Below are 26,795 nucleotides of genomic sequence, written 5' to 3' on the forward strand. Positions count from 1 at the left end.
TATATATATATTTATATATATATTATACACACAGGTTAAGTATCCCTAATCCCAAAAGCTCTAAAATCCCAAACTTTTTGAGCACTGACATTACGCTCAAAGCAAATTGAGCATTTCAGATTTTCCAGTTAGGGATGCTCAAACTGTAAGTATAATGCAAATATTCCAAAACCTAAAAAAATCCAAAATTCAAAACATTTCTGAACACAAACATTTCATATAAGGGATACTCAACCTGTGTGCATGGGTGTGTGTACATAAATCTTCATCAGATTGGCAAAAAAATTCAAAAATGTGAAAATATCGAACTGTTAGGCAAGCTCTAAAATTAGACTTCTCTCATACATTGCTGGTGGGAATGAAAACTGGTAAAACCTCAATAGAAAGAAATTTGTCAATAGCTATTAAAACTACAAATGCAGATACTCCTGAGAAGTATATGCGAAGTTACATATATACGAGGTTATTAACTACAGCATTATATATAATACAAAAAAGGAGAACAATCTAAAGGTCCTTCAATAGGGAACTGGTTTAAATAATATATTCACAGTATGGAATACGATGCAGTTATAAAAAATGAGAAAGCTGTCTACATACTCATACGGAAAGATCTCTAAAACATAAACTTAAAAATCAGGGTGTCGAACACTCTATTTGACGTATACCACTTTTTCGTGTTAAAAAGGAGTGTGAAATCACAGAGTATATAGCCTAATCAAATGGAAAACTTACTTGTAAAGGTAATACTCTGCATGGTCTACTTCTTCTCGAGATGAAATATTGTCCACAAACTAAAAGACAGAAAAAGAAACCTTTGGTTGCATACAAATTATGTCATATATTTGGCCTAGGGCCTAGGCCACACATTAACCTTGAAAAAGATAGTACACCCATTTTATTGGAACAATGGTCACATGGTATGGCTCCATCCTTGAAACTCTTTTATGGGAATGCAAAGAATATACAATGACTTCTCTTTTTCTACATGTAGAAAAATCTTGATCAGAAAAACTGAAAGCCAACATGAACATTGCTCAGAACCAAGAGCGAGCCCCACTGACTATATTTATAACTAGTCATCTATTTTTCCCTTTATCTTTAAACCCTGATATTTTCTCTATGTTCTAAACTCCAAGTACATGAGAACACACAGCTGAAAGGATGAAGACTCTGATGACTGAACAAATATTGCCCAGAACATACAAATTTTAATTTAGAGAACTCTGTCTTATAACCATTTTTCCTACTCTAAGTTTTGCTATGGACCAGTCAACCTACGATTCCACTACTAACAAAATCTCCCTTCAATCCATAAAATCTGAATATGCTCCTTAACTACAGCCCAAATAATCCAACAGGAAGGATTATTCCAAGGATAAATTCTAGCCTTAAGTAGAGACACAGAGGTGAAAAAAAAAAAGAAAAAAGAAAAAAAAATAGAGGAGACAATGCAGGTTGTGAATATAATTAAAACCTCACGAAGAGGGAGATGAAAGTAAAAATGGGCAGACTTTCTAAAAATGTCTGGGACTTATGGATTTGATTTAGAGATCCATTAAGGGGCAGAAAATGTCTTTTAAACACAGGACTTGAGCTTAAAAACCAGCTCTGATTGTTTGCTGTATGGCACAAGCAGATGGCACAGCCCCTCTGGGACTTTGTTGTTCCATCTGCATAAATAGGATAAAGGCACCTGCCCTGAAAGAATATGAGGCACCAATGAGAAAATGTATGTGAAAGCTATTTAAATCTTGGAGAACTACCTAAACAAATACCAGGTATTACAGCATACAGAGGCTTTACCCACCATGCAAGGGATGAACCAATGACCTTTCAGTTCTCCAATATGCCACTTATGAGTCTATGACATTTATGTTATGACCAGTTAAATTGTTTCCTGACTAAGAGGCATCTGAGAATAGAGGAGAATATCAAGAGGCAGAAAGAAGGACTAGGACTAAAAAGGAATGTAATTTCCTTTCCCACCTCTAGATTTAATAATGCTTTGAATTTTATGGTGCCTTAATTTCTACAAAAAGCTTTCACAGCTAAAATCTCGCTTTAGCATCACATCATCCCTGCAAGGAAGATAATACTATACCCACACTGGAAATGAGGAAATTGAGTGGGGTCCCATTGCCCAATATCATAAAGTGAATCATGATAAAGACAAGACCAGATACATTTCAGGAAGGCAATAGAAGAGAACAATGTCACAGATATCTGGATTTGAATTCCAAGTTTTCCACTTATAAGCTATGTGAACTTGAGAAAGTTACTAAACCATTCTATGTCTTATATGTAAAATGGAGATAACGCTTATCTCATATGGTTGCTGTGAAAATTAACAAAAATGATATAAGTTCAGAAACTAATACTGGCCTAGAGGGTGTTCAGTAATGGTTACTAGCAATTATTCCTCTTGATTCCTAGCTTAACATTATTCTTCTGTCCACTGCTTTGCAGTAGGTTAACACTAACATTAATATCCACTCTTTTATAGACTTTCTCAGCTGTCAAAAACACTTCTAATACTAACAATATTATTACTTTGAAGGCTGTATCAACTTTATCATACAGCAGAAGGTCATATCCTAGAAAAACTAAAATAAATAAGATACACAATAATAAGTACTAATATCAGAGTCTAGTAAATTTATTACCTTTTATTTCAGCTAAAAAAATTTACTACAATATCATAAATATTAGTAACTATAAAAACATAACATACCCTGGAAAATTATTTCCTTTGAAGGGTATTCTTTATTTACATAGCCTCATCTATATGAAGAGCCTTTCTGGCTCTTGCTTGCTTTTTTCTTCTTTGAAAATACGTATGTTTAAATTGTCTTACCCGTCCTATTGTTAAAGAACTAACAGGCAACTTTCTCTCATATGTTTTATCCATTAGAGATGCGAGATCAGCTGTGAAGACAAAGAAGGAAAAAGAACCTTGTTAAATCTACATATTTCTTAAGAAAAATCTAACAGATACAATTCCTGCCACATGGCTGCCAATATTATGAAGTCAGTATTAAACCAGATGCTCTTTCTTAGAAACTGTTATAGCAATTAAAATATAAAGGAAAATTAGTAACATTTTTACACGATTTTATTAGAGTAAGGATTACAAACAATTCTCAGCGTATATTTAGCTTTTAAAAAATGGATCAATAAAATATCTCTGGAAGGAGACACAAGAAAGCGTCATTCCTGACAACTCCAGGAAAAGAGATTAGATGATGGGAGGTCAAGGAAAGAAGATTCTTCATTACTTACACATCTATTCCTTTTGAATTTTGAAATATATTCGCTATATATTAGGCAAATATTATATATTAGCTATTCAAAAAATTTAAAAATTAAAATTTATCAAGTGACTTTCATACATTTCCTGAACAAATCACTCTGGCTATCCTTAATGATTTGGGGCCTGAACTACTCCTATTTTGGTTCCTTTCAGCAGAACCGCCATAGGAATACTTAGTATTCCTGAGATTACGCTTCTATCTTAGAGTCTAAAAAGATCCGAAATGCTTGGCAACATACTCTCCAAAATGTTTATCGCACATCTTGTCATTGCTTCTCAAATTTACAATATCCTCTTTCCCTTTCTCCCTTTACCCTCACTCTCAGCTCATGATTTTCTGTCTCATTTCACTAAAATAGAAGCAACTAAAACAGAACTTCATCTTCCTAGCACATATCTACCAGGCTATTAGCATCTGTGCCCATATACTCTGCCTTTTATTCTGTTATGAAGGATGAATGGCATTAAACAAAAAAAGCCCTCCCTTGCTCAATTAGCTACAGCTACTTATTTTCTCTGTTCCTCCTAGCAGCAAGACTGCCCCAAAGAGTCATCTCTGATAACACTACTACTACTTCCTGAGCTCCCGCTCTTCAACCCACTCCACTAACACCAGTAACCACCTCCATACTGTTAAATCCAGTGGGTAATTCTCTGTCCTCATCTTACTTGACCTCTCACTAGCAACTAATACAGTTGACCATTCTACCTCTCATGAAATATCTTTTGTTTCTCTTTCTTGTGTTCCTATGCACGATTGCTTCTTCTTGACTTCTAAATGTTGGAGTGCCCTAAGTCACAGTAGTAGGCTCTTCCCTTCACCGTCTATGTTTGGCCCCCAGGTGACCCCACTTCTCCCACAGCTTCAACCATCATCTAGAGATTGTTGACTCCATATGTACATGTCTACCCTGACCTCTGCCTTTAAATCCAGACTTGTATTTCCAATCACATGGGTGATGTCTCCATCTGAGTGTCTAATAGGCATCTAAACATTACCTGTCCTCTTATTTCCTCATCTTTCCACTCTAAATGTCTTTTCCCTTATCAGTAAATGACCACTATATCGGTTGGCTTCCTCGGGCCAAAAACATAGGTGTCATCCTTGACCTCATTCTTTTCACGCTCTATAACCAATTTGTCAGAAAATCCAATAGACTTTAGATTTGAAATATAAATACAAGAATATATTTCTCATCACCACCACTGATAGGCCACCAATCTTTCTCATCTACTGACCTTGCCTTAACAATTGCCCCCACCCTTACAATCTAATCTCAAAGACAAATCAGATCTTGTTCTCTTTTCTCAACCAGACAATAACTTCCTATTACACTTAGGATAAAATCCAAAATAATTTTAGGACCTTCAAATGCCTACATATGCTTGTATGTTTTCATTTGTTCATTTGTTTTTGTCTCTTGCAGTAAAAGTAAAATCCATGAAGGCAAGGACTGAATTCACTGTCATGCATATTCTCAGTCCCTAGAATAGTCCCATAAAAGGCACCTGATAAATAGCTAAAGAAATGAATCAAAGAAAGGAAAAGAAGGAGGAAAAAGAAGTGACTGGATTGCCAAGTTTTTTGTTGGTTTGTTTGTTTTACTCTCTGGTGGAAGAAAGTAATATCAAGTAATAAGGAGATACTCAGAGATAATCAGTTAACAAGTATTAGTTGAAAACCTATTGCTATGCATTTAGCCATTTTTTCCTCTCATCTTTCCCTGGCTGAATGACTCAGTAGCTACTTGGGGAAAACAACCTTGCAAAACTCCTAAAACCTGATATGATGTAAAGTAATTAGCTTTTCCTATGACACTTTTAAAGAGATTGAGACAGGTGATTTAAGAATATTTTAAAAAGTCCTTAAAATTCCTTCACATTAAGGCAAATTAATATCATTATATCTACTTGTTCATAGAATAGATGTTAAACAGCTCTCTCATACCAAATCTTTATGATCACTTCATAATGGAGGCTCTTGTGTTGAGATCATAGGCAATATAAAGAACAACCTCTACTCAAAATTTGTAATTTAAATTAAAAAAATAGTAGGATCAGTATCTACTGGCCTAATTAAAATGGTCCACAGGCCCAATTTTTTGTGGGTTTCACATACTGCACAATGTACAACCAAACATTGGAGTGAGCTGGATTTACTGACCCTCTGCAGTGTGCTAACTCAAGATTCCATTTGAATCCCAAACACCAAGGCATCTTCAGTCAAGTGAAATTGGCTGAGGCTTCAAAAAAGGCAACAGCTGCAGAGCTGGCATCCGATGAATAACATTTGCATATTGTAAGTCAGAGAAAGGTTTGCTGTTAGATATACTATGTTACCAATCCCCTGACATCATAGCATTGCAGTGATGAATGAGGCAGAAAGCTGCACAGAGCAGGGATGGCTAGGAAAGCTGGGACAGCTGTGGCCTGTGGAGGGCCGGCACCACAGGCTTTTGGACTTTGGGCTTCCACACTCAAAATCACACTTCATGTTCCAGTGAGAGGCCAACAGATGCCCAGGTTTTGTTCAAAGGGATGTGCCAAAGAGAAGCTTTTTTGCTTGTTATTTCACTCCTCAGAATATACAATGCAGCTGATGGTTGCGGACAACAAAGACTATACAGGAAAATAGATCTGAAAATTGAATCCCTCATTTGACCATACTTAAAAGCTGTACAGACAATGTGGAAGTATGTCCAGAAAATAAAATGTATACTAGTATAAAAATGCTCTTCTAGTTTGAAGACAATACCATTCATGATCTAAGATCTTATTGTGGACCCTGCACTATTCCGAGTATGGGGAGTATAATGGCACACAAACCAGGTGATGGAAAAAGGGAATTCCTTATACTATTCTCTCTACTTTTCATATGTGAAAGCATTTTAAAAAATTAATCTGTAGTGTCAGAAGTCAGGATAATGGTTATCTTTGAAGAGAAAGGTGGGGGACATAACATGAGCTTCTGGAGTGGTAGGAATGTTCTATTTCCTACACAGGTTTGGTAACTTTGTGATAATTCATCAACCTATATTATGATTTGTACATGTTAGTATGTATATTACATTGCAAAAAAAATGTGTTTTTAAAAAGGAAGAATTCTACTACTTTAATGCAAAGGGAAGACCCCATGGCACTCAGGTACTATTACACTGCAATCACTGAGAAAGCTTTTTTTTTGAGCAGAAGGCAACAGAATACCGTATGATCCCAAGCTAATCTTAGACTCTAGCCTCAGTTTCCTCCATTCTGAGGCGAAATAACAGTAGCTGCCTTAGCCGGCTGCTGTGAGCATTGAACAGTTTGGTGCGTGAGAAGTGCTTAGCACAGAGGATGGCACACAGCTGGCACCGAACGAGGGCTGCATTCTGGCTGTCAAGTCCGAGGGCCTGCCCGCCTGCTATGTCGATACACTGCAGCAAAGAGCTGTACTGCAGCAAAGAGCTGTACCGCGTCCTTCAAGTTGTCGGCAGTAATAAACTTCCCTCATACTGGGGGCCAGACAGATGCCCAGTAGCCCGCCCCGAAAGGCACTAACAGAAAGCCACTAACGAGACTGAAGGCAAGAAGCCCCAGAACCGAACTCCCATTCAGACACAGGCAGGAACGTTCCCGCCGCCGCAGTATTTCCCGGCAGGAGGTGAGATCCTCCAGGACACGGAAGCCCACCCCCACCCCCTGGCACCGCCCCTCGCGGCCATGCTGTCCAATGGGGGCCGGAGGAATGAATGCCTCATATCTGCTCTCCTCACTCCCCCAATCAGCGAGCCCGCTCCGGGCGACCTCATCCTGCAGCTCGCGGCGTCCAATCGCCGCGCTCCACATGCTGGTCCGCCCTATGCGCACCCGCACACTCCCCAAAGGCCTGAGCTCTATGCCGGGCTCCCTGGCTGGGCTGCGGCTTCCTGCAGAGGCCACACTGCCATCTGCTGCCCAATCTTTAGGCAGCCAGCGACAGGCGCCCTTCCCGGCTACTCCGTGCGGCCTCACTGCCTAGTGCCAGTAGTTGAATCCAAACAGTCTAAAATTAGGGAAAGCGAGTAGTAATGTCACATAGAAAAGAATAGTCTGTTTGAATGAGACCCTGTAACAACTGCATTCTCTTACACAGTGGAAAAATGTCCTCTCAAAAGGCCTCTTTTTATTCCAAGCAACTTGAATTCCAAAATCTTATTTCACCTCCCACATTTTATATTGGAGTTATTTCTGGCGTACCTCGTATATGCTAGGCACTGAGGCAGGCATCATCATCATCTCTAATTTAAAGGTACAGAAACCCAGGGTAGTGACAGGTGAAAGCCACAGAACTGACATTCAGACCCAGATGTCTGTCTCCCAAGTGTAGACTTTTCACATCACACTACATAACGAAAGCCCAAAGTGCTGCAAGAATACAAGGCAGGAAAAATCAATTCTGACTGCATAGAGATTCAGGATGTACAGAGGGTATTTTAGGCAGACAGGACAACAGCCACAGTGGCAGAGAAGAATTCAGTAATTGGTGGCTAGGACTGCTTTTCTAAGTAAACTAGTCTTAACAGAGAAGGGGACAATTACTTTCATGTGATATTTATGCATTACAGAGGATTATGCTCATTCTTTGGCAAACATCTTCTGCTTACTCAGGTATCTGTGACAATGTTCCCCTGGATTTGTGTGACTAGACCCAACACCAAGACACCAAACACTGTGGCCTCATCTCCTAATCTTCCCTTCATACCTTGGAAAGTATTAATAAGCTTTCTTAGAATTCATCATCCCTGTATCTGTACTTTTAAGAGTGTTTTGCTTATAATTCATACATGGTACATCAGAACAAGTATAATTACTTGAGTCCCTGTTGATCTTATCACTAGAACAGTGGTTCCCAAAAGGAGCAGTATTGGCACCACAGGGCATTTTAGAGTATGTGGGGATATTTTTTGACTGTCACAATGACTGGAAGGCATTGCTGGCATTTAATAAACAGAAGACAGGGGAATTAGATGACCTGCAATGCTGAAATAGTCCCATACATCAAAACATCGTCCCTGTGGGGAGCCAGGGATCTCAGTATGGAAGAATCGTGTGTGAATGTACTTGAATTGGAGGTACTGGTATGAACTCACTATTTCTAAAATATGTATGTATGTGTATATGACTGAAATTTTTCCCAGCTCTGTCTACTGAATGGACCAAGAAGCAAAAATTCCACAGTAGCTAAAGGACAACTGGCACCTAGATCTTGGTCTCTAAGGCCATTCCTCATCAGAAGGAACCAGAGCTCCTCAGAGAAATGGTTGGTTCCAGGATTAGGTCAGAGAAGATAAAAGATGAGCTATATGAGAAAGAAAAGAAGGTATAAAAGAAGGAGGTTGGGAGGATGGATGGAAGCCAGCTTGAAAAGACTTCTATTAGCCAAATCTGGGACAATTGGACCATCAAAATAATTAAGGATGGTAATGAGTCATTTAAAAAATCTATGAATTGATGAGATTTAAACATAATGTATGATAATAAACAGATGAGAAAAAGAGAAAAGGAAGGGCTCTTGCTTACAGAAGAATACTGAGTGCTAACAAGTAAATCTGGAAGAACTGTTAGGGTTGGAAAATCATCACTTTGCAACAATCATAGTAAAGATTCAGGTTAGAAGCTATGAATCAAAGCTAAATCTCAGAAGAAACTTTTGATTAGCAGCAGGATATTTGCATTGTATTAAAGTGTCTCCCCACAGCCTATTAATCAGAATATAACAATACAATGGAGAAATCAGACAGTTGATTAGATGATCAGAGTTGGCCTACAGATATCAGGTATGTCTAGATGTGATACCTTGACAGGGACACAATATAACTAAGAATATTCTGGCTGGGGAAGCATAAGTTGAATCTAATCATGAAAAATAGCAGATAAATCCAAAAGGGTGAATATTCTATTAAAAAAAGAGATTAGATTCTTAAAATAATGACAATGTCATAAGAAACAAAGAAAGGATAAGGAACTATTTCAGATTAAAAGATACTAAAGACACCTAACAACTAAATGCAATATGTGATCCTAGACTGGATCCTGTATTGGAGGAGGAAAAATGCTATAAAGTGGTGGTCCCCAACCTTGGACTGGTTAGGGACTGTGCTGCAGAGCTCTCCACTCCCTACCATCTGTGGAAAAACTGTCTTCCATGAAACTTGGGGGTGGGCGGTTTATAGCAGGAGGTGAGCAGTGAGCATGCAACCAAAGCTTCATCTGTATCTACAGCCGCTCCCCATCACTCCTATCACCACCTGAACTCTGCCTACCACTCATCCCTTCATGGAAAAATGGTCTTCCATGAAACTGGTCCCTGGTGCCAAAAAGGTTGGGGACCACTTCTGTAAAGGACATTTTTGGGTCAACTGACAGAGATATGAATACTAAAGTTTTACATTAATGTTAAGATTTCTGAAGTTGATAACTGTGCTATGGTCATATAACATGATATCCTCACCTCAGGTAAAGTACACTGAAGTATTCAAGATAAAGGGCTATAATGTATGCAACAGACTTTCAAATGACTAAAAAAGTATGTGTGGGGTGTGTGTGTGTGTGTGTGTGTGTGTGTGTAGAGAGAGAGAGAGAGAGAGAGAGAGAAAGACACACACACACAGACAGAGAGAGAATGGGAAAGCAAACACAAATGAAATCAAAATGGTAACAACAGTTGAATATGGGTAAAGGTAGTGCTATGGTTTGAATATTTGTCCCCTCTAAACTCATGTTGAAATTTAATCCCCAATGTGGCAGTATTGAGAGGTGGGGCCTTTAAAAGGTGATTGGGTCATGAGGGCTCTGCCCCATGGACTAATGGGTTAATGGATTATCATGGTTGTGGGACTAGTGACTTTATGAGAAGAGGAATAGAGACCTGAGCTAGCACACTCAGCCCCCTTGCCATGTGATGCCCTGCACCACCTCCGTACTCTGCAGAGTCCCCACCACCAAGAAAGCCCTCCCCCGATGCAGTCTCTTGGCTTTCTTACCCTCCTTAACTGTAAGAAATAAATTCCTTTTATTTATAAATTACCCAGTTTCAGATATTCTGTTATAAGCAACAGAAACAGACTAAGGTATATAGTTCTTTGTAATTTTTTTTTTTTTTTTGAGACAGAGTCTCGCCTTGTTGCCTAGGCTAGAGTGAGTGCCGTGGCGTCAGCCTAGCTCACAGCAACCTCCAACTCCTGGGCTCAAGCAATCCTTCTGCCTCAGCCTCCCAAGTAGCTGGGACTACAGGCATGTGCCACCATGCCCGGTTAATTTTTTCTATATATATTAGTTGGCCAATTAATTTCTTTCTATTTATAATAGAGACGGGGTCTTGCTCTTGCTCAGGCTAGTTTTGAACTCCTGACCTTGAGCAATCCACCCGCCTTGGCCTCCCAGAGAGCTAGGATTACAGGCATGAGCCACCAAGCCCAGCCTGTAAATTTATGTAAGTTTAAAATTATTTCCAAATAAAAAGTTTAAAAAGTTTGCCCCACATACCATGCCATCTGTGAATGGCAGACATTCACACTACTAGAAAAATCTATTTATAATTAACAGAACTCCATTTTACAAAGTATTTTTTTATAATTGAAAATAAGCTGAATTTTCCATAAGTGCACTTCCACATAATTTGAGAGAAGACAGACCTTTGAATCACTCATAATTTTACCAAGTGCTGTGAATTTTATAAGTAAAATTATGTCAATATAATTCTACTCCTAATATTTGAATTCACCAGTACACCACATCCGTACCCATCTACATGTTCATAGGGATGCTACATTTAAGTGTAAGCATTTAGCTACTTCATAGTTTCTTAGTGTAGTTTTGCCTAAGCATTTATTTATATATTGAAATATGGGGGGGGTCTTCAAAAAGTTTAAGGAAAATGCATATTATGAAAAAACTACAGGCCGGGCGCGGTGGCTTATGTCTGTAATCCTAGCACTCTGGGAGGCCAAGGCAAGCACATCGTTTGAGGTTAGTAGTTCAAGACCAGCCTGAACAAGAGAGAGACCCTGTCTCTACTAAAAAAATACAAAGAAATTAGTTGGACAACTTAAAATATATAGAAAAAATTAGCTGGGCATGGTGGTGGATGCCTGTAGTCCCAGCTACTTGGGAGGCTGAGGCAAGAGGATCGCCTGAGCCCAGGAGTTTGAGGTTGCTGTGAGTTAGGTTGAAGCCACGGCACTCTAGCCTGGGCAAGAGAGACTCTGTCTCAAAAAAAAAAAAAAAAAACCAACAGAAAACAACCTAAGATGGAGCTCAAAATTTTTTTGTGCCAAAATAAACTCATACTAAGTTGTTATAATATGTCTGCACAGGATCTAATTTGAGGTGCTAAGACATATATGAGTCTGAAAAGAGCCCCTATCAGAGCAACATGAATTCTGCTAAAATTGAAAAAAGAACAAACATCAAATTTATGATGAAGCTTGGATGGAAGAATGGTGAAATCATTGCTGCTTTACGAAAAGTTTATGGGGACAATGCTTCGAAGAAATCAGAAGTTTACAAATGAATGACTTGTTTTAAGAAGGAATGAGACAATGTTGAAGATAAAGCCCGCAGTGGCAGAGTATCCACATCAATTTGTAAGAAAAATTAATCTTATTCATGCCCTAGTTGAAAAGGACTGACAGTTAACAGCAGAAACAATAGCCAACACCATAGACATCTCAATTAGTTCAGCTTACAAAAATTCTGACTGAAAAATTAAAGCTGAGCAGTTTCCACTGGATAGATGCCAAAACCCTATAACCAGATCAGCTGCAGACAAAAGCAGAGCTTTCACTAGAAATTTTAAACAAGTGGGATCAAGATCCCAAAGCATTTTTTCCAAGAATTGTAACAAGAGATGAAACATAGCTTTACCAGTATGATCCTGAAGACAAAGCACAAAAAAAGCCATGGCACCAGGAGGTAGAAGTACAGTCAAAGCAAAAGGGGACCAGACAAGAACAAAGGTCATAGCAACAGATTTTTGGGATGCTCAAGGCATTTTGCTTATTGAGTTTGTGGAGGGCCAAAGAACAATAACATCTGCTTATCATAAGTGTGTTTTAACAAAGTTAGCCAAAGCATTAGCAGAGTCCTTCTCCACGACAATGCTCCTACTCATTTCTCTCATCAAGTGAGGGCAATTTTGGAGAGTTCTAATGGAAAATCTTTAAGCATCCACCTTATAATCCTGATTTGGCACCTTCTGATTTATTTTTGTTTCTTGTTTCCTAATCATAAAAAAATCTTTAAAGGGCACCTAGTTTTTCTTTGGTTAATAATGTAAAAAAGACTGCACTGACATAGCTAAATTCCCAGGACCCTCAGTTCTCTAAGACTAAACTAAAGAGCTGGTATCATTGCTTACAAAAGTGTCTTGACCTTGATGGCGCTTATGTTGAGATATAAAGTTTATCTTTTTTATTTGTGTTTTTTAATTCTACTTTTCCCACAAACCTTTTATAGTTCCCTTGTACATAATTATTTATTGTAAGTTTCTTTCCTTTGGTTTCTTCTTTGTATCATAAGGGAATTATACTGGTTTTAAAATATGTATAGATAGATATTATGTATGAATTTAATTTCAGGATAATTTTTAAAAAAACTATTATAAAGTATTTATTATAAAAAGATTACCCTGAGTCTCTTAAAGTGAGACTCTTATAGGGAGACTATAAGTTCCTTATGGAGAGACTATGATTATCTTCAGATCTTCCACAGTTCTGCTTTGGCTAGCCCCTGCCCACGCAGCCATTCCAGAGCTCACAATCAACTCTGCTTGTGTGATCAAATTATCAGGGAAGAAAATGATGATTTCTTTGACAACTATAATAATGTATCCATTACAGACAGCAGTGTTCCCTACACTTACAGGAAGAATCCATAAACACAGGGGGACTTTATTCTTATCTGACATAAGTAAAAAAAAAAAATCTGGGGGAAAATTTTAGATCAGCACTGGAATCAATCCAAAAATTACCTCAGGCTCTTAAAACTATAACCAATCTATTTACTTTATCGATGTTCCGATGACGTTATATACACCAAAAGGGCAGGCAGAACCAAAAGTCTGAAGTACGTATGTTTTTAAAAAGTGCTCAAGGGTCAGTGATTTCTTTTGGGCCTTGGTATTTTATAAAATAAAGGTTGTTTTCTGTGTAATATGACATAGGGAACAAGGGAAAAAGAAGTATAATTGGGAGCCTATTGCCTGGGAAAATGTTAGCAAACTATCATCCCTCAATGCTTACATGAGATTCAAACATTGCTTTCAAACCTCTCACCTGGTAAGGAAATAGAGAAGAGTCAAAAAGGGCTCTGAAGACCACAAGAGAAGTTAAGAAAATAAAGAGATTGACGTTATATGAAATACAAAATTCTGTAAAACAGAGAGAGGCTGCATAAAGACCATATGATAAAAATGGACAAAAAAGAATTGTTTACCTAACTTCAGGAGACTAACAGTCAAGGCAAAAACAAAGTATTAAAAATGTACAGGATAGGAGAAATGATTTTTACCATGTATAAAGGTCTAATTCTTTTTAAGACTTAAAATGTGCCTATATGAAATGAATCATCATGAAAGTATAATTTCATATATATATATCATATGAGTATATAATGGTAAACATATGGAATGAAAATGACCCATAACAGCCCAATAGGTACCTACCAAGGTGATAATCTTCTTTTTCTCTTGTTTCCCATTTGTGGCTATCCACATATGCTGCAGAAAGCAGGCATCTTTTACCTGAGGAAAAAAACAATTACCTAAATAGGCACAGTTTCACACAGGTTGATTTTATGTATCTATTTTATTATACATGTCTTTGTTATATTTTCAACTAATAGATCATATATTTAAAAAATTCCAATACAATATTATTCCAATATAATACCAATACTGTATAGTTCACAATTCAGTTCATAATAAAATGCATCCAACCTCTAACAAATAGGATACAAAGAAACTGAAAATTGTCACAGTAATTTTAAGGATAAAAATACTGATCATTTTGTTCCTGTAACTTTAGGGCTAGGACACATTTGTTGCCACTAAATTATAGCCCAGGTGAACTCTAGAACTAACTTCCTCCTAGAACCCCAAAACACCTGCTGGCTGTTCCTTAACTCATTAATTGAATGCCTTATAATAATTAGTCTTAAAAATATTTCCATCTGACTTGAGTGTACATATTTACCCCAATTTCATGTAAAGCAATTTCACATAAAGCATAAACATTTCCATCTGACTTGAATCTGCATATTTACCCCAGTTTCAAATAAAGCTGGTCACCTTACCCAGCACCCTAGTTGTAAATAAGAGAAACCCCCTAAGTCAACTTTGAGGTAACACACAAGATGGCATAGCTGTATTCTTAGCACCTGGCACAATGCTGGCACAATGTTCAATAAACATGAGTCCAAGGAATGAATGAGAAAGAATGAATGGCAAGTTCATCAAAATTAAAAACTTTTGTGTTTCAAAGGACAATCTCAGGAAAGTGAAAGTACAACCCAAAGAATGGGAGAAAATATTTGCAAATCATTTATCTGATAAGGGACTTGTATCCAAAATATATAAATAACTCTTACAATTCAAAAATAGAAAAGATAACACAAATGAAAAATGGGCAAAGCATTTGAACAGACATTTCTAAAAATATATATACACACGAGAATAGCCACTAAGCACACGAAAAGATGCTTAAGATCATGTGCCATTAGAGAAATGTTAAACAAAATCACCTGGACATATCACAGCACACTCACTACAATGACTATACTGAAAATGCAGATAATGGAGAGGCTGCAGAGGAACTAGAAACTCATACATTCCTGGTGAGAATGTAAAATGTGCAGCTGCTTTAGTAAATAGTTTGGAAGTTCCTCAAAATGTGAACATGATGACCCAGTAATGCCACTCCTAGGTATATAACCAAGAAAAAAGAAACTCATTTCCATACAAAATTTATACACAAAAGTTCATAGCAGTATTATTCATAGTAGGCAAAAAATGGAAACAATCCAAATATCCATCAATTGATGAATGGGTAAACAAAATGTGGTATTTCCTTATAATGGAATATTATTTAGCAATTAAAAATGAAGTATTGATACATGCTCCAACAGGAGTCCTCAAACTTTTTAAACAGGGGGCCAGTTCACTGTCCCTCAGACCATTGGAGGGCCGGACTATAGTTTTAAAAAAACTATGAACAAATTCCTATGCACACTGCACATATCTTATTTTGAAGTAAAAAAACAAACGGGCAAAAACACCCACATGTGGCCTGAAGGCCGTAGTTTGAGGATGCCTGTGCTACAACATAGATGAACCTCAAAAACATTATGCTAAGTGAAAAAGATGCCAGTTACAAAAGGTCACATATTGTATGATTCCATTTCCATCCAGAAAAGGCAAATCTATACAGACACAGGTAGACAGTGGTTGCCTAAGGCTAGGGGTGGGGATTGGGTAATCTTGGGGGAGATGTGGAGTGACTGGAATTTCTTTTTGGGGTGATGAAAATTTCCTAAAATTGATTATGGTGATGGCTGCACAACTCTGTATATACTTAAAACCACTGAATTTTATACTTTAAATGAATTGTATGGCATGTGTATTATATCTCAATAACTCCCTTTAAAAAAGGGGGGCCGGGTGTGGTGGTGTGTACCTGTTGTCCCAGCTACTTAGGAGGCTGAAGTGGGAGGATTGCTTGAGCCCAGGAGGTCGAAGTTATAATTGGACCACTGCATTCCAGACTGGTGTGGGGGGGAGGCATGGGGAGGAGAGAGAAAGAGATACTCTGTTTCTTAAGAAAAAAAGGGGGGGGGGTTGGAATGGCCAAACATTACTAGATGGCCTGGGGGCTGGTTAAATATAATATTGGAATACTATTGCTATTCTCTAGATTCTAACTAGAACAAATAAATACAAACATCTGTTTGAATTTATATATAATCCAATCCTTCCATTACCTTAAGCACAGATCCGACCTTTGCTAGAATACATCTAAATTTGAGTTCTAAAACTTAAACAACGATAAGACAATAAGGTTTCCTCAGACTGTTTCAAAAGGGGAACTAAGATATTTTTTAAAATTGTAACTATTTCAGTGCCTACATGTCAAATGGATTGCAATTTTTTAAAAAATTAGATGTAATTTAGACTGCATTTCAATAGAAACAATGTTATTAATTATTACATTCCCAGAGCTACCAGGAAGGATAAATAAAAAGCCCATGACATTATGTTAGGTATATAGCTGTCTACCAATTCAGAAGTAAGGAGATCTGAGTTTTAGTTTTAGTTTTACCTGCTGTTAAAAAACTTCAGATCCTGCAGTTGCAAATGAAGCTAAATTAGATATCACCTAGATAGGCTGGGTGATATCTAAGGTCCTTATGTTCTCTGACAGTCTTTGACACAGAACCAAAAGGATCAATTCAGATGAGTCATTCATAATCGACAGCAGCATTTGTATGCAAACTGAATTCCAAATTCTAAAACAAGGAAGATCTTTCCTTTCAGAGGGTAACAATGGCAACCCTTCTCTGTGTGAGCATGAGCAAAGAGGCTATTAAGCTACATATGGTCGTCCTGGGTATCCTGGAGGGGTTGGTTCCAGGCCTTCCTGCTCAGATATCAAAAACTGAGGGTGCTCAAGCCCCTTTTAATAGTGTAGTATTTGTATATAACTTATGCAACCTATACTTTACTGCCCTGCCCTAAACTTTAAATCATCTCCAGATTACCTATAATACCTAATATTAATACAATGTAAATGCTATATAAATAGTTGTTATACTGTATTTTTACAGTATAATAACAAAATGTTGTATTACTTTTTTATTGTTGTATTGCTATTTTTGTTTTTTTTAAAATATTTTTGAGCCACAGTTGGTAAAACCTACAGATGCAGGACCCCCTCATAAACGGAGGGTCAACTATATTCTAGGCTAGCAGCAACTTGCTTATTCTCTAATTATTAGTATCTCTTATTCTCTACATCTTCATTCTAGCATGGTCTATATTTTGGAGTCAGAAAAGACAGTATCTAAATCATTGCTCAAGAGTTTTGAACTGGGAGATAAAAAGCTGGGGAGAGGATGGCGGGGGAAAGGACAGAACTCCCAGAATGCCCTCTGTACGCTGTTGTTCAAAGTAACCACATGAACTAAAGAGAAAATAAATCAGGACTAATTTGCAAAAGGTAAGCTCAGTAACATTTATTTACATATGTGGGTGTCTGTGCATTTTTCTGTTTTAAAAGAAATAATGGGTAATTATTCTCCATCTCTGTTGAGGGTATAATGAAAAGAAATGGAAGAATGAAAATTTTAAATTTGGCAAATAATAAGTTTTCCTAATAGAAACCAATGACAAATATAGAAGTAAGTTGCCAAGTATGGTAGGCAGAACAAACAATGGCCTCCCAAAGATGTCCATATCCCATTCCCCAGAACCTATGAATATGCTAGGTTACATGGCAGAGGGGAATTAAGTTGCAGATGGAATTAAGATTGCTAATCAGTGGATCTTAAATTGGGAGTGGTCAGGATTATCCAGATGGGCCCAATGTAACCACTCTTCTTACTTTAAAGAAAGAAGAGTCTTTTGGTCAAGGTGATGTGATGTGAAGGACAGAGTGATGTGAATACTTGACTGGCCATTTCTCACCTTGAAGATGAAGAACGGGGACCAAGGCCCAAGGAATGCAAGTGCTCTCTAGAATATGGAAAATGGATCCTATCCAATACCTTGATTTTTAGCACAGTAAAATCCACGTCAGACTTCTGACCAATAGAATTATAAGATAATAAATCTGTGTTTTAAGTCACTAACTTTGTAGTAATCTGCTACAGCAATAAAAGAAAAATAATATACCAATATAGACACTCCATTTTCTTTTTCATATACCCCAGTGGACAAAGGACATTCCATTTTCTGTAAGCCTTTTAAAGGAGGATATTTATCTTTCTGAGATACTTTACAAATGATACCAAAGTTCTTTCCATCCCTGTAAGTGTTAATTGGAAGGTCTGTATATTAACATTAAAACCAAAGAACTTCTATAAAGTCAGAGACAGAACTTTAAGTGGAGTGGACAATAGCAAAGCGGGACACCTAGATTAGATTATCAAACTTTAATATGCATATTAGTCTCATTAAAATGTAGATGCTGATTCAGTAGGGCAGGGTGAGGACAGATTCTGCATTGTAACAATTTCCCAGGACATGCTGATGATGCTACTAGTCCTCAGACCTGACTTGAATTAGCAAGGAGATGGATTAACCTCAGTCTCACAAGTTTAGGTCTATGAGCCTGCTTAATCGCACTCTGAATATACTACCTAAGAATATATATAAACTTTTGATAAAACTGCTTACCTTTCAGTTAGTCAGCTATTGCTTGGGTCAACAATATTCTTTAAGATAACCATCCATTACAAAAAGAAATGTTTTTTCCATTTAATTCTGAAAGACCTCTAAGGACCAGAATTTCAAAATTTGGTGACAAATGACTGGCTCTACCCATATGCTTACACATTTTACAGTTATTTTGATCTTTGATCAAACATCTCCAAACATTTTTTTTTTTTTTGAGACAGAGTCTCGCTTTCTTGCCCAGGCTAGAGTGAGTGCCGTGGCGTCAGCCTCGCTCACAGCAACCTCAGACTCCTGGGCTCAAGCGATCCTCCTGCCTCAGCCTCCCGAGTAGCTGGGACTACAGGCATGAGCCACCATGCCCGGCTGATTTTTATATTATATATATTAGTTGGCCAATTAATTTCTTTCTATTTTTATGGTAGAGACGGGGTCTCGCTCAGGCTGGTTTTGAACTCCTGACCTTGAGCAATCCGCCCACCTCGGCCTCCCAGAGTGCTAGGATTACAGGCGTGAGCCACCGCGCCCGGCCCAAACATTTTTTCTACTCAAAGGGAAGTAGTATGATTGTGGAAACAGGCTTTAGAGTCACAAAATCTAACTTTGAATCCTTGCCTTGCTAATAAATGCTATGAAAATCTGGGCAAATTACATAGTATCTTTGAGCTTCTTATATGTAAAATGGGAAAATAATGTCTATTTTGGTATTGTAGTTTAAGTGAGGGCATATGTTAATGTCCCAATATCCACTAAGTAACAGGTGCCCAATAAGATTTTTACCCCTCTTCATATATTTAAGTCACGTTTTTAGTTCATCTCAGTTTACTTTCCTTGCATTCTCTTGGTCATTTTGGCTGCCCTCCTCCATTCTGTTGTAAGGAGAATCAATAGAAGCCTCAAGATGTTCCAAATATTGATTTGTCATGAATTTGTACAAAGTAGAATGGTTTTCCTCTCTTTTCCTGGAATGGATCAAGATGTTTCAATGACTGTAGGTCAAGCTCCTTATCAGCATCCCCAATTCCTGAGTGGTCCATGCTGCACTACCCTATGAATCACTTCCCTTTTAGCCTCTAGTTCAGGGGTCCTCAAACTTTTTAAACAGGGGGCCAGTTCCTGTCCCTCAGACCATTGGAGAGTGCGCCCTGTGGGCCCGGGACTAGTTGGCTGCTAAGCAGGACAGGCAGCGGTGGCAAAAACACCCAGCTAGCCGGATAAATGTCCAGGCAGCATGTGGCCTGCGGGCCGTAGTTTGAGGATGCCTGCTCTAGTTCCAACTTCAAGACTCTTTTCATCTAGGGTTTAACCTACTGCTAGTTTTCAATATAACTTTCTGCAGTGATGAAAATGTTCCACTCTAAGTTGTCCAATACAAGAGCCACTGGCCACATGGGTCTATTGGGCACTTAAAATATAGCTAGTGTGACTAAGGAATTGAATTTTTATTTAACTTTAACTTAAATTTAAATAGCCACATGTGCTAGTAACTACCATATTGGAATAGCACAGGTGTAACTTACCATGAGGTCATCAGTTCAAACTGAGACCAAAATGCTAACTGGAAATTCTCTTAATTCACCCTTATTAATTTCTGTTCCATTAGAATGATTGCCACCAAACATTCTAAGCAACCATGATACTCCCTGATCTACTATCCAGGGTCTTGTTTAGACAGAGAAGCATTTACTAGCAATCATAATTAAACATGCTAATAATAGCTACAACAGCTCATTCTTATTGAGGCGGCAAGTAGTATGCATACTGCTTTGCCTAACAATGTGTGACATTAAACATTTTCACCAGGTCAACCACTTAATCCTCAGAAAATTTCTGGTGGCCAACCACAAAGTTTTACGTTGATATATATATATATTTTTTTTTTTTTTTTTTTTTTTTTTGAGACAGAGTCTCACTCTGTTGCCCGGGCTAGAGTGCCATGGCATCAGCCTAGCTCACAGCAACCTCAAACTCCTGGGTTCAAGCAATCCTGCTGCCTCAGCCTCCCGAGTAGCTGGGACTACAGGCATGTGCCACCATGCCCGGCTAATTTTTTCTATATATATTTTTAGTTGTCTATATAATTTCTTTCTATTTTTAGTAGAGACAGGTCTTGCTTTTGCTCAGGCTGGTCTCAAAATCCTGACTCCCGCCTCGGCCTCCCAGAGTACTAGGATTACAAAAAGGCATGAACCATCGCCCTTGGCCCATGTTGATATTTAATGGCTGTTTCAAAGACATGTGAGGAAGAGTGTGTGTTGCTTTTTTTTTTAAAATAGGGGCTAGAGGAGGTAGGTTGGAAAGAGGAGATAAGCATTGGAAACATCAAGTGTGATTACTGCATTTTAATCTATAATCAAATATGTCAGGATTATGTGTTAACATTGCAAATTTGGTTTCTGTAAATACTTTATAACTTTCAATGTTTTCATCATCAGGTCTACTACGTAGGCTTTGAGCGGGCTGCCATTCAATTCAGATATCAAATTACTCTGCAAGTAAGTATTAGCATTTACTACCTACACGTGGAAAACTATAGCAAAGAAAGGTCAATCAAGAGTTGTGCTCAAGGTCAAGTAAAATGAGATTAATACTGAAAAATTCTCCCGCGAAGTGAGGACCAGGAGTCTGGCCAAATGTAAGGTGGTGGGGAAAACATTTATCTGACGCCCTTCTGAAGAAACCTCAGAATGGAGAAAAATGTCAGAGACCCAAGGGTGGACACATTTGGGTTTTTCAGGGTCTACAAAAAGACAACCACTCTAACACAAAAATCCAGCAAATCATACGCAAAATCCCTCAAGCCATAACCTTCCTCTGCTCTTCACACCTTTGGACTGGCAGGTACTACTATTTTAAGGAAGGAGATAGATCAGAGACCTTAACTCCTTCTGTGCTATCAAAGACCCCAAAAAGTTTCTCTAGCAACTAGATTTCAGGAGCATTTTCTCTCCTCTTGAAAGCCCATGACTCCCTTCACTCAAAGGACAGAGTAATTAGGGACCTAATGAAACAGCCCCACCAAGGCAGCAACCACCAACCTGCTGGGGAGAGCTGGGGCAGAATCACTTTCCGCACAAGGAGCACTCCGCGCCACACCATGGGGGCCGCCATCTTGGCGCATACCAAACGGAAAGTCTGTGTGGGGCGGGGCGGACAGAGGAAGGGGCGGGATTACAGCTGAATTGGACGAATTCCGTCGGGCGTTCTTGGTGGCGCTGACGCTCCGCCCCTTTTATCGGTTCCCCCAGTTGGTACGGTCCCGGAGAGTATGGCTGCCTCTTTTCGGCCCTCGAGACAAGTTCTGCTGCGGATGTTGCGGTTTTCCTTGTATCCCGGGGTGGGAGGCTCCGGTTCCAGTTGCTGCTGCTGCCCTGTTGGAGGTATCGGCAGCCTCAGCCCGTGGAAGGAAGGGAGGGATGGGAAAGCAAGGAGCGTTAGACCTCAGCGGGCATCTTTTTAGAGCAGTCACGCACAGGCTGGAGCGTGCCCTTGCCCTCTAGTTCCGCGTGCATGCGTCGGTGGCCTCTGGGGGTCGTGGATGGTCCCAGTCCCTGGAAACTGAAGGACGGCTGGGGTCTCAGCCTTGGGGCTGTAATGTACTCTCGGATGGGGCGACCTTGCTCTCTGGGAACATCCCTGCCCTCGGGTGTACTTTTTCTGCTGGGTTTGGGAGCAGAGGTCTTAGACTCCCTGAGTTTGAAGCCTCAGCTCTGCTAACAATCTGAGAGACCCTGAGCAGGTCTCCTCATTTTCAAAATCATTCCTTATCATTTTTATGAAAAGGGTTAAATCTGAAAATGCTAGTGAGTGATAATAAAATTATTCAACACTTTGTGTCAGGCATTGTTTTGATGCGTTTTACCTATATTAATTCCTTGCCTCCAGATAACACCCAGTGAAAGAGGTACCGTTCTTTTAATCATTTACAGAGGAGGAAACATCAAGATTAAGTAATTTGCCCAAGATCAGAGGGAATCAGTAGAGGTGGGATTTGCACATGGCTAACAGCAGAGACCTGCTCTTGACCACTTCCCTGGAACTGCCTTTCCATGAATAAATAACAATTTTTATTGTTACCTTGTTATTACAGCACATAGAATTCTTTTAGTGGGTGATTCTTTGGCCAAACTTCATCCATTTTATCTCATTCACAGCTGAGGATCCTAAAGAAAGGATGCTGTTTCCCAAATTACTAAGCTGTGATCAGTGATTCTGATATATCTTGAGGACACATAACCCCCTCATTTCACAAATAACAAAGCTGGGAGTTGCAGTGGTCACACTTCAGCTTTTTTCATCACACAATATGCTTCTCCCTAGATAAGCCCAAAGTAGATATGCCTGTTTTGCATTTAAATGTTAGCTATATTTAAATGCTCTTGTTACCCCTTAACCAGATGGCAAATGCCTATTTGTCCTTCAAATTCCAGCTTCCTAGACAGTCCCCACATACAGTTAATCACTAGTAAGTCCTTTCACACCACAAATAAAAATTCTCTTGCCTAGGATTTGCATTTTCCGGTAGTTTGGAAATATTTTTTCCCACCAGGGTTACTGTTGTATTAGTACCTGTGTAGATGGATCACTTAATAATGGATGAAGATAAGATTAATTAGAGGCAATCAAGCTCTACTCATTTAACTATAAAACAGCCAAAATGATTTTTACTTTTTTCTTTTTCTAATTTTTAGCTAGAAGATACCTACTTACAGATAATATTATAAAATTAAAAGAATTTCAGCATAAGAAGGTGGCTATTGCAAATAATCTTCCTGGCACCAAAGGTAATGGAATCTATTTTGTTAATTCTTTCATCGATCTGTCATTTAAATTTCCTTTGTTTTTATCTCTATTCAGTCTCTCTTTCAGTTACCTCAGAAAAAATTGAGACCATTTATTCTTAGTTTTCTAGTCTACATTCACCTTTCATCTCACACTCTACCACTACAAGTCTACAGCTCTCCTCTTATCCCAGCTCCCATGATCCCAGAGAAATACTAAAACTAGTGCTGCCATTAGTCCTTTCTAGTTCTATACCACTCTAAGTATGGTTTGAGGAACAGCAGCATCAACATCTATTGGGTGGTTGATAGAAATACAGATAGAAAGACCCCAGATGATTTATATGTACAATAAAGTTTAAGAACTCTAGATGACTGGCTTTCAAAGTTTTTGATGTAACCCTCCATGAAAACTGCATTTTATGTTACTTCTCCAATATACACACACACACACACACACACATATATATATCATACATATATATATATAAATGAAATCAAATGAAACAAAAGTGCTATGTGTGATGATACACTTTGATATTTTTCATTCTGTGCTGGACAAGTCAGTAGGATCAAAGATTTCTTAAATAAGAGAAACTTAACTATGAAATCTGGGCTTTGCTTTGAAAAAATCCAATGTATTTGGCGAATGTAAAGGAAACAATTAGCAAAATATTGGTAATTGTTGAAGCGAGGTAATGGGTACTTAAAGGAAGGGTTATTATACCGTTCTCTCTAATTTTGGATACGTTTGAAATTTTTATTATAAAAAGCTAAAAACACAAAAGCACCGCCACCCTAGGTTCTATTCCTTTTCAGCATCTGAGAAATCCTTTTGCATTTATTCCCTCCCTCCTGTACATAGAGTTCTTCCCAGTACTTCAAGCTCTTTTATGAACACATCCAAGACTTTTTTAATAACTATTTTCTGTCCTTATTGACTTTTTCAGCTCTAGGCCGAGCTCTCCCTCCTCTAATTGCCACAAGTTTGTGAGCACCTGATTAACACTTCTTGCCTCTATTCCCTCATAGTCCAGTCCTCCAGAAATCAGTGTTCCCTTGCTGCTCCACTAATCATACTGACATATAACACCACCTGCAGGACAAGAAGATAATCTCTAGGCATCGGGGGAGAGTATATTTATCTCCACTTTAGTAGACTAGATCTAGATTTTACTTCAGTCTTTTTACCCAAGGTATTTGGGAGCTATGTGAGATTTAGGGCTCCATGTCATTGTCTAGTTGTTATTTCCAATTGTCATGGTCTTCATAAGGCTGTAATAGTTGTGCACATTGTTCTAAAAGGCAATAATCAGTGCCAATCTACTGCATTGTCAGACTGCTCTTTATAAAATCCTGTCAACCTTGTCCCTTTAAGAACCCACTGTGGTACTCTGTTGTATGCCACACTGCATACATAGTCACCCCACTGGCTTCCTATTTCTTCCATAATGGACCCTTCTTTTTCTAGAGTCCAGTGTGATTTCTTGTTAATCTAGTCACAGCTCTTCTGTCCACACCTTTCATCCACATTTCTATTCTGTTACTCTTACTGATACCTAGAATACCCCCTCCTCTGTTTCTCCAATCCTATTCAGCCCCTTACTTCCTCACTGGTACTCCTCCTTTTCCACCAAACCTGGTCTGTCCTGAGTCCATAATATGTGTCATAATAGGACTCTTCTGTCCACTCTGAGTCATAACAGGTATCATAGTAGAACTCTTCTTTCCTATTACATTTATGTCACCTCCTCCGTCATTGTTTTCAGACAGCTTTATTCAAATATATCTTGTTCCTGAATAGACTTTAAGCTCTTTGAGGGCAGGAACTACACCTTATCCTTCTTGTTGTGTCTCAAAGAATACCTTTAAATATGAATGTACAACATAAATACTTAATGTTGATTGATTTGTCTTAAAACACAAGTTACATCTATTGAAATTTTGGATTCTTAAGGTTTTTAAAGAAGGATTAAAAGCTATAAGACATAGTCATCTCTCTGAGATCTTAAAGATTGGAAATTGCTTAGAATTATTTAATAGACTAAATCCTCTTAGATCTAACAGGTGACAGAAGGAACGAGAATGAGAACAATAATGTCTCATTTACTGGCAGTTAGTATGTGTTCAATGATTTACATACATCATCTCAAGTAACCTCATGAGATAGTTATCACAATCCTCACTTTACACGTGAGGAATCCAGTCTCACAGACAAGGGTCTCCCCCAGAGCATCCAAGTGGCTGAGCCTAAATTTCAGCCCAGGTCCTTCCATCTCTAAAACCTTTAACATTATGTGGTTCTAAAGGTAAAGACTGGAAAATCCACTGCATTATCTCAAACCTAGTAGGGCTTCTTTTCTTATAAATCGAAAGCTGTGTCCACCTCAGCTTCCAGTTCTTATGTTTTTAATGTATATTTTGCCATTCCTTTCAGCAACATTCCTTCAAAGCTCTGGGCCTGGAACAAATCCTGTAGTACTTCTTGGCAGCTTCTGATACTGACAACAGTTCTGCCTTCTGGAAAGCAGATGCTTGCTTGGTGCCTGCCTTACATCTCACCCCACATTTTGGTGAGAATACAGCCCCCTCCTGTTGCCAAGAAGCAGTGCTTCCTTTTGGTGTTTGACTGTCCCCTAGACGGATCAGATGCAAAGACAAGGAACAACAATACACCATGATGATCTTGAAATGCTGCTGGCAGTAGAAGAGTGTTTGCTGCTGTTTAGAGAACTGTTTTTGCCCCCTACCCATTACATAAAGCTGTGGCATGCTTTCTAACAACTGAGTAAAGAGAGACCAAGAGGAATGAAAGAAAGATGAAGTTGAGTCACATGAAAGAAACACAAAATATTCCTGAATTATGTGGGTCTACCATTGTAGATAAACCCTGCTTCAAGTCACATTTTCCTTTTAGTTTACCTGCTTGGTGCTCTGCCAATTGATGGTTTGGGTATCTGGCGGCATTTTCTTTATTTTTCTCATGAGTCACCTCTAAATTCAGTTATTTGGGCTAAGCCTCTTGGACAGTAGTATACCTGAGGATTGCCTAGGAAATCAGAAATGCCTAATCCTGTGTCCCTACCTCCAGAGATTCTGTTTTAGAAAGTCTTGAGTGGGCCTGGGCCGTCTGCTGACACTCAGTGCTCTCAAGGAGATCAGCCCGGGATGGGAGCTGTGTGTCTGTGAGCCCCTCTCATACTCCTTGGCAGTGTGCGGGGGTATAGGCTTCCTCTTCTCCCTGAGATCAGACACCTTACAATCCCAGTCAGTCTCAGTGATGGCCACTGTACTG

The 26,795-nt window shown here is 38.7% G+C and overlaps 2 protein-coding genes across 3 annotated transcripts in view; one reads left to right on the plus strand and one right to left on the minus strand.

Annotated features, from left to right (window-relative positions):
• Nucleotides 1-21,849, minus strand: part of MRPS27 (mitochondrial ribosomal protein S27) — an 86,870-nt gene extending 65,021 nt beyond the window's left edge. Inside the window, exons 1-4 of the mRNA XM_012783266.2 lie at nt 21,758-21,849; nt 13,998-14,075; nt 2,858-2,928; nt 736-794 (exon numbers count right to left, since the gene is read on the minus strand). Of these exons, the coding sequence (XP_012638720.2) occupies nt 736-794; nt 2,858-2,928; nt 13,998-14,075; nt 21,758-21,830 (281 nt within the window). The 5' untranslated portion in view covers nt 21,831-21,849. The remainder of the gene's footprint in view (nt 1-735; nt 795-2,857; nt 2,929-13,997; nt 14,076-21,757) is intronic.
• Nucleotides 21,850-21,959: 110 nt separating this feature from the next.
• Nucleotides 21,960-26,795, plus strand: part of PTCD2 (pentatricopeptide repeat domain 2) — a 33,963-nt gene continuing 29,127 nt past the window's right edge. Inside the window, exons 1-3 of one of the 2 annotated variants that reach the window (XM_076008102.1) lie at nt 22,077-22,099; nt 23,411-23,503; nt 25,938-26,073. Coding sequence is in view for 1 of the 2 variants with exons in the window: in XM_012783279.2 (XP_012638733.2) it covers nt 21,988-22,099; nt 23,411-23,503 (205 nt within the window). In the remaining variant the exon portion in view is untranslated. Of the gene's footprint in view, nt 22,100-23,410; nt 23,504-25,937; nt 26,074-26,795 lie in introns of both variants that reach the window. The other variant, XM_012783279.2, reaches the window with a different exon arrangement.

The sequence above is a fragment of the Microcebus murinus genome, chromosome 11 (genome assembly GCF_040939455.1).
Source record: "Microcebus murinus isolate Inina chromosome 11, M.murinus_Inina_mat1.0, whole genome shotgun sequence".
Lineage (NCBI taxonomy): Eukaryota > Metazoa > Chordata > Mammalia > Primates > Cheirogaleidae > Microcebus > Microcebus murinus.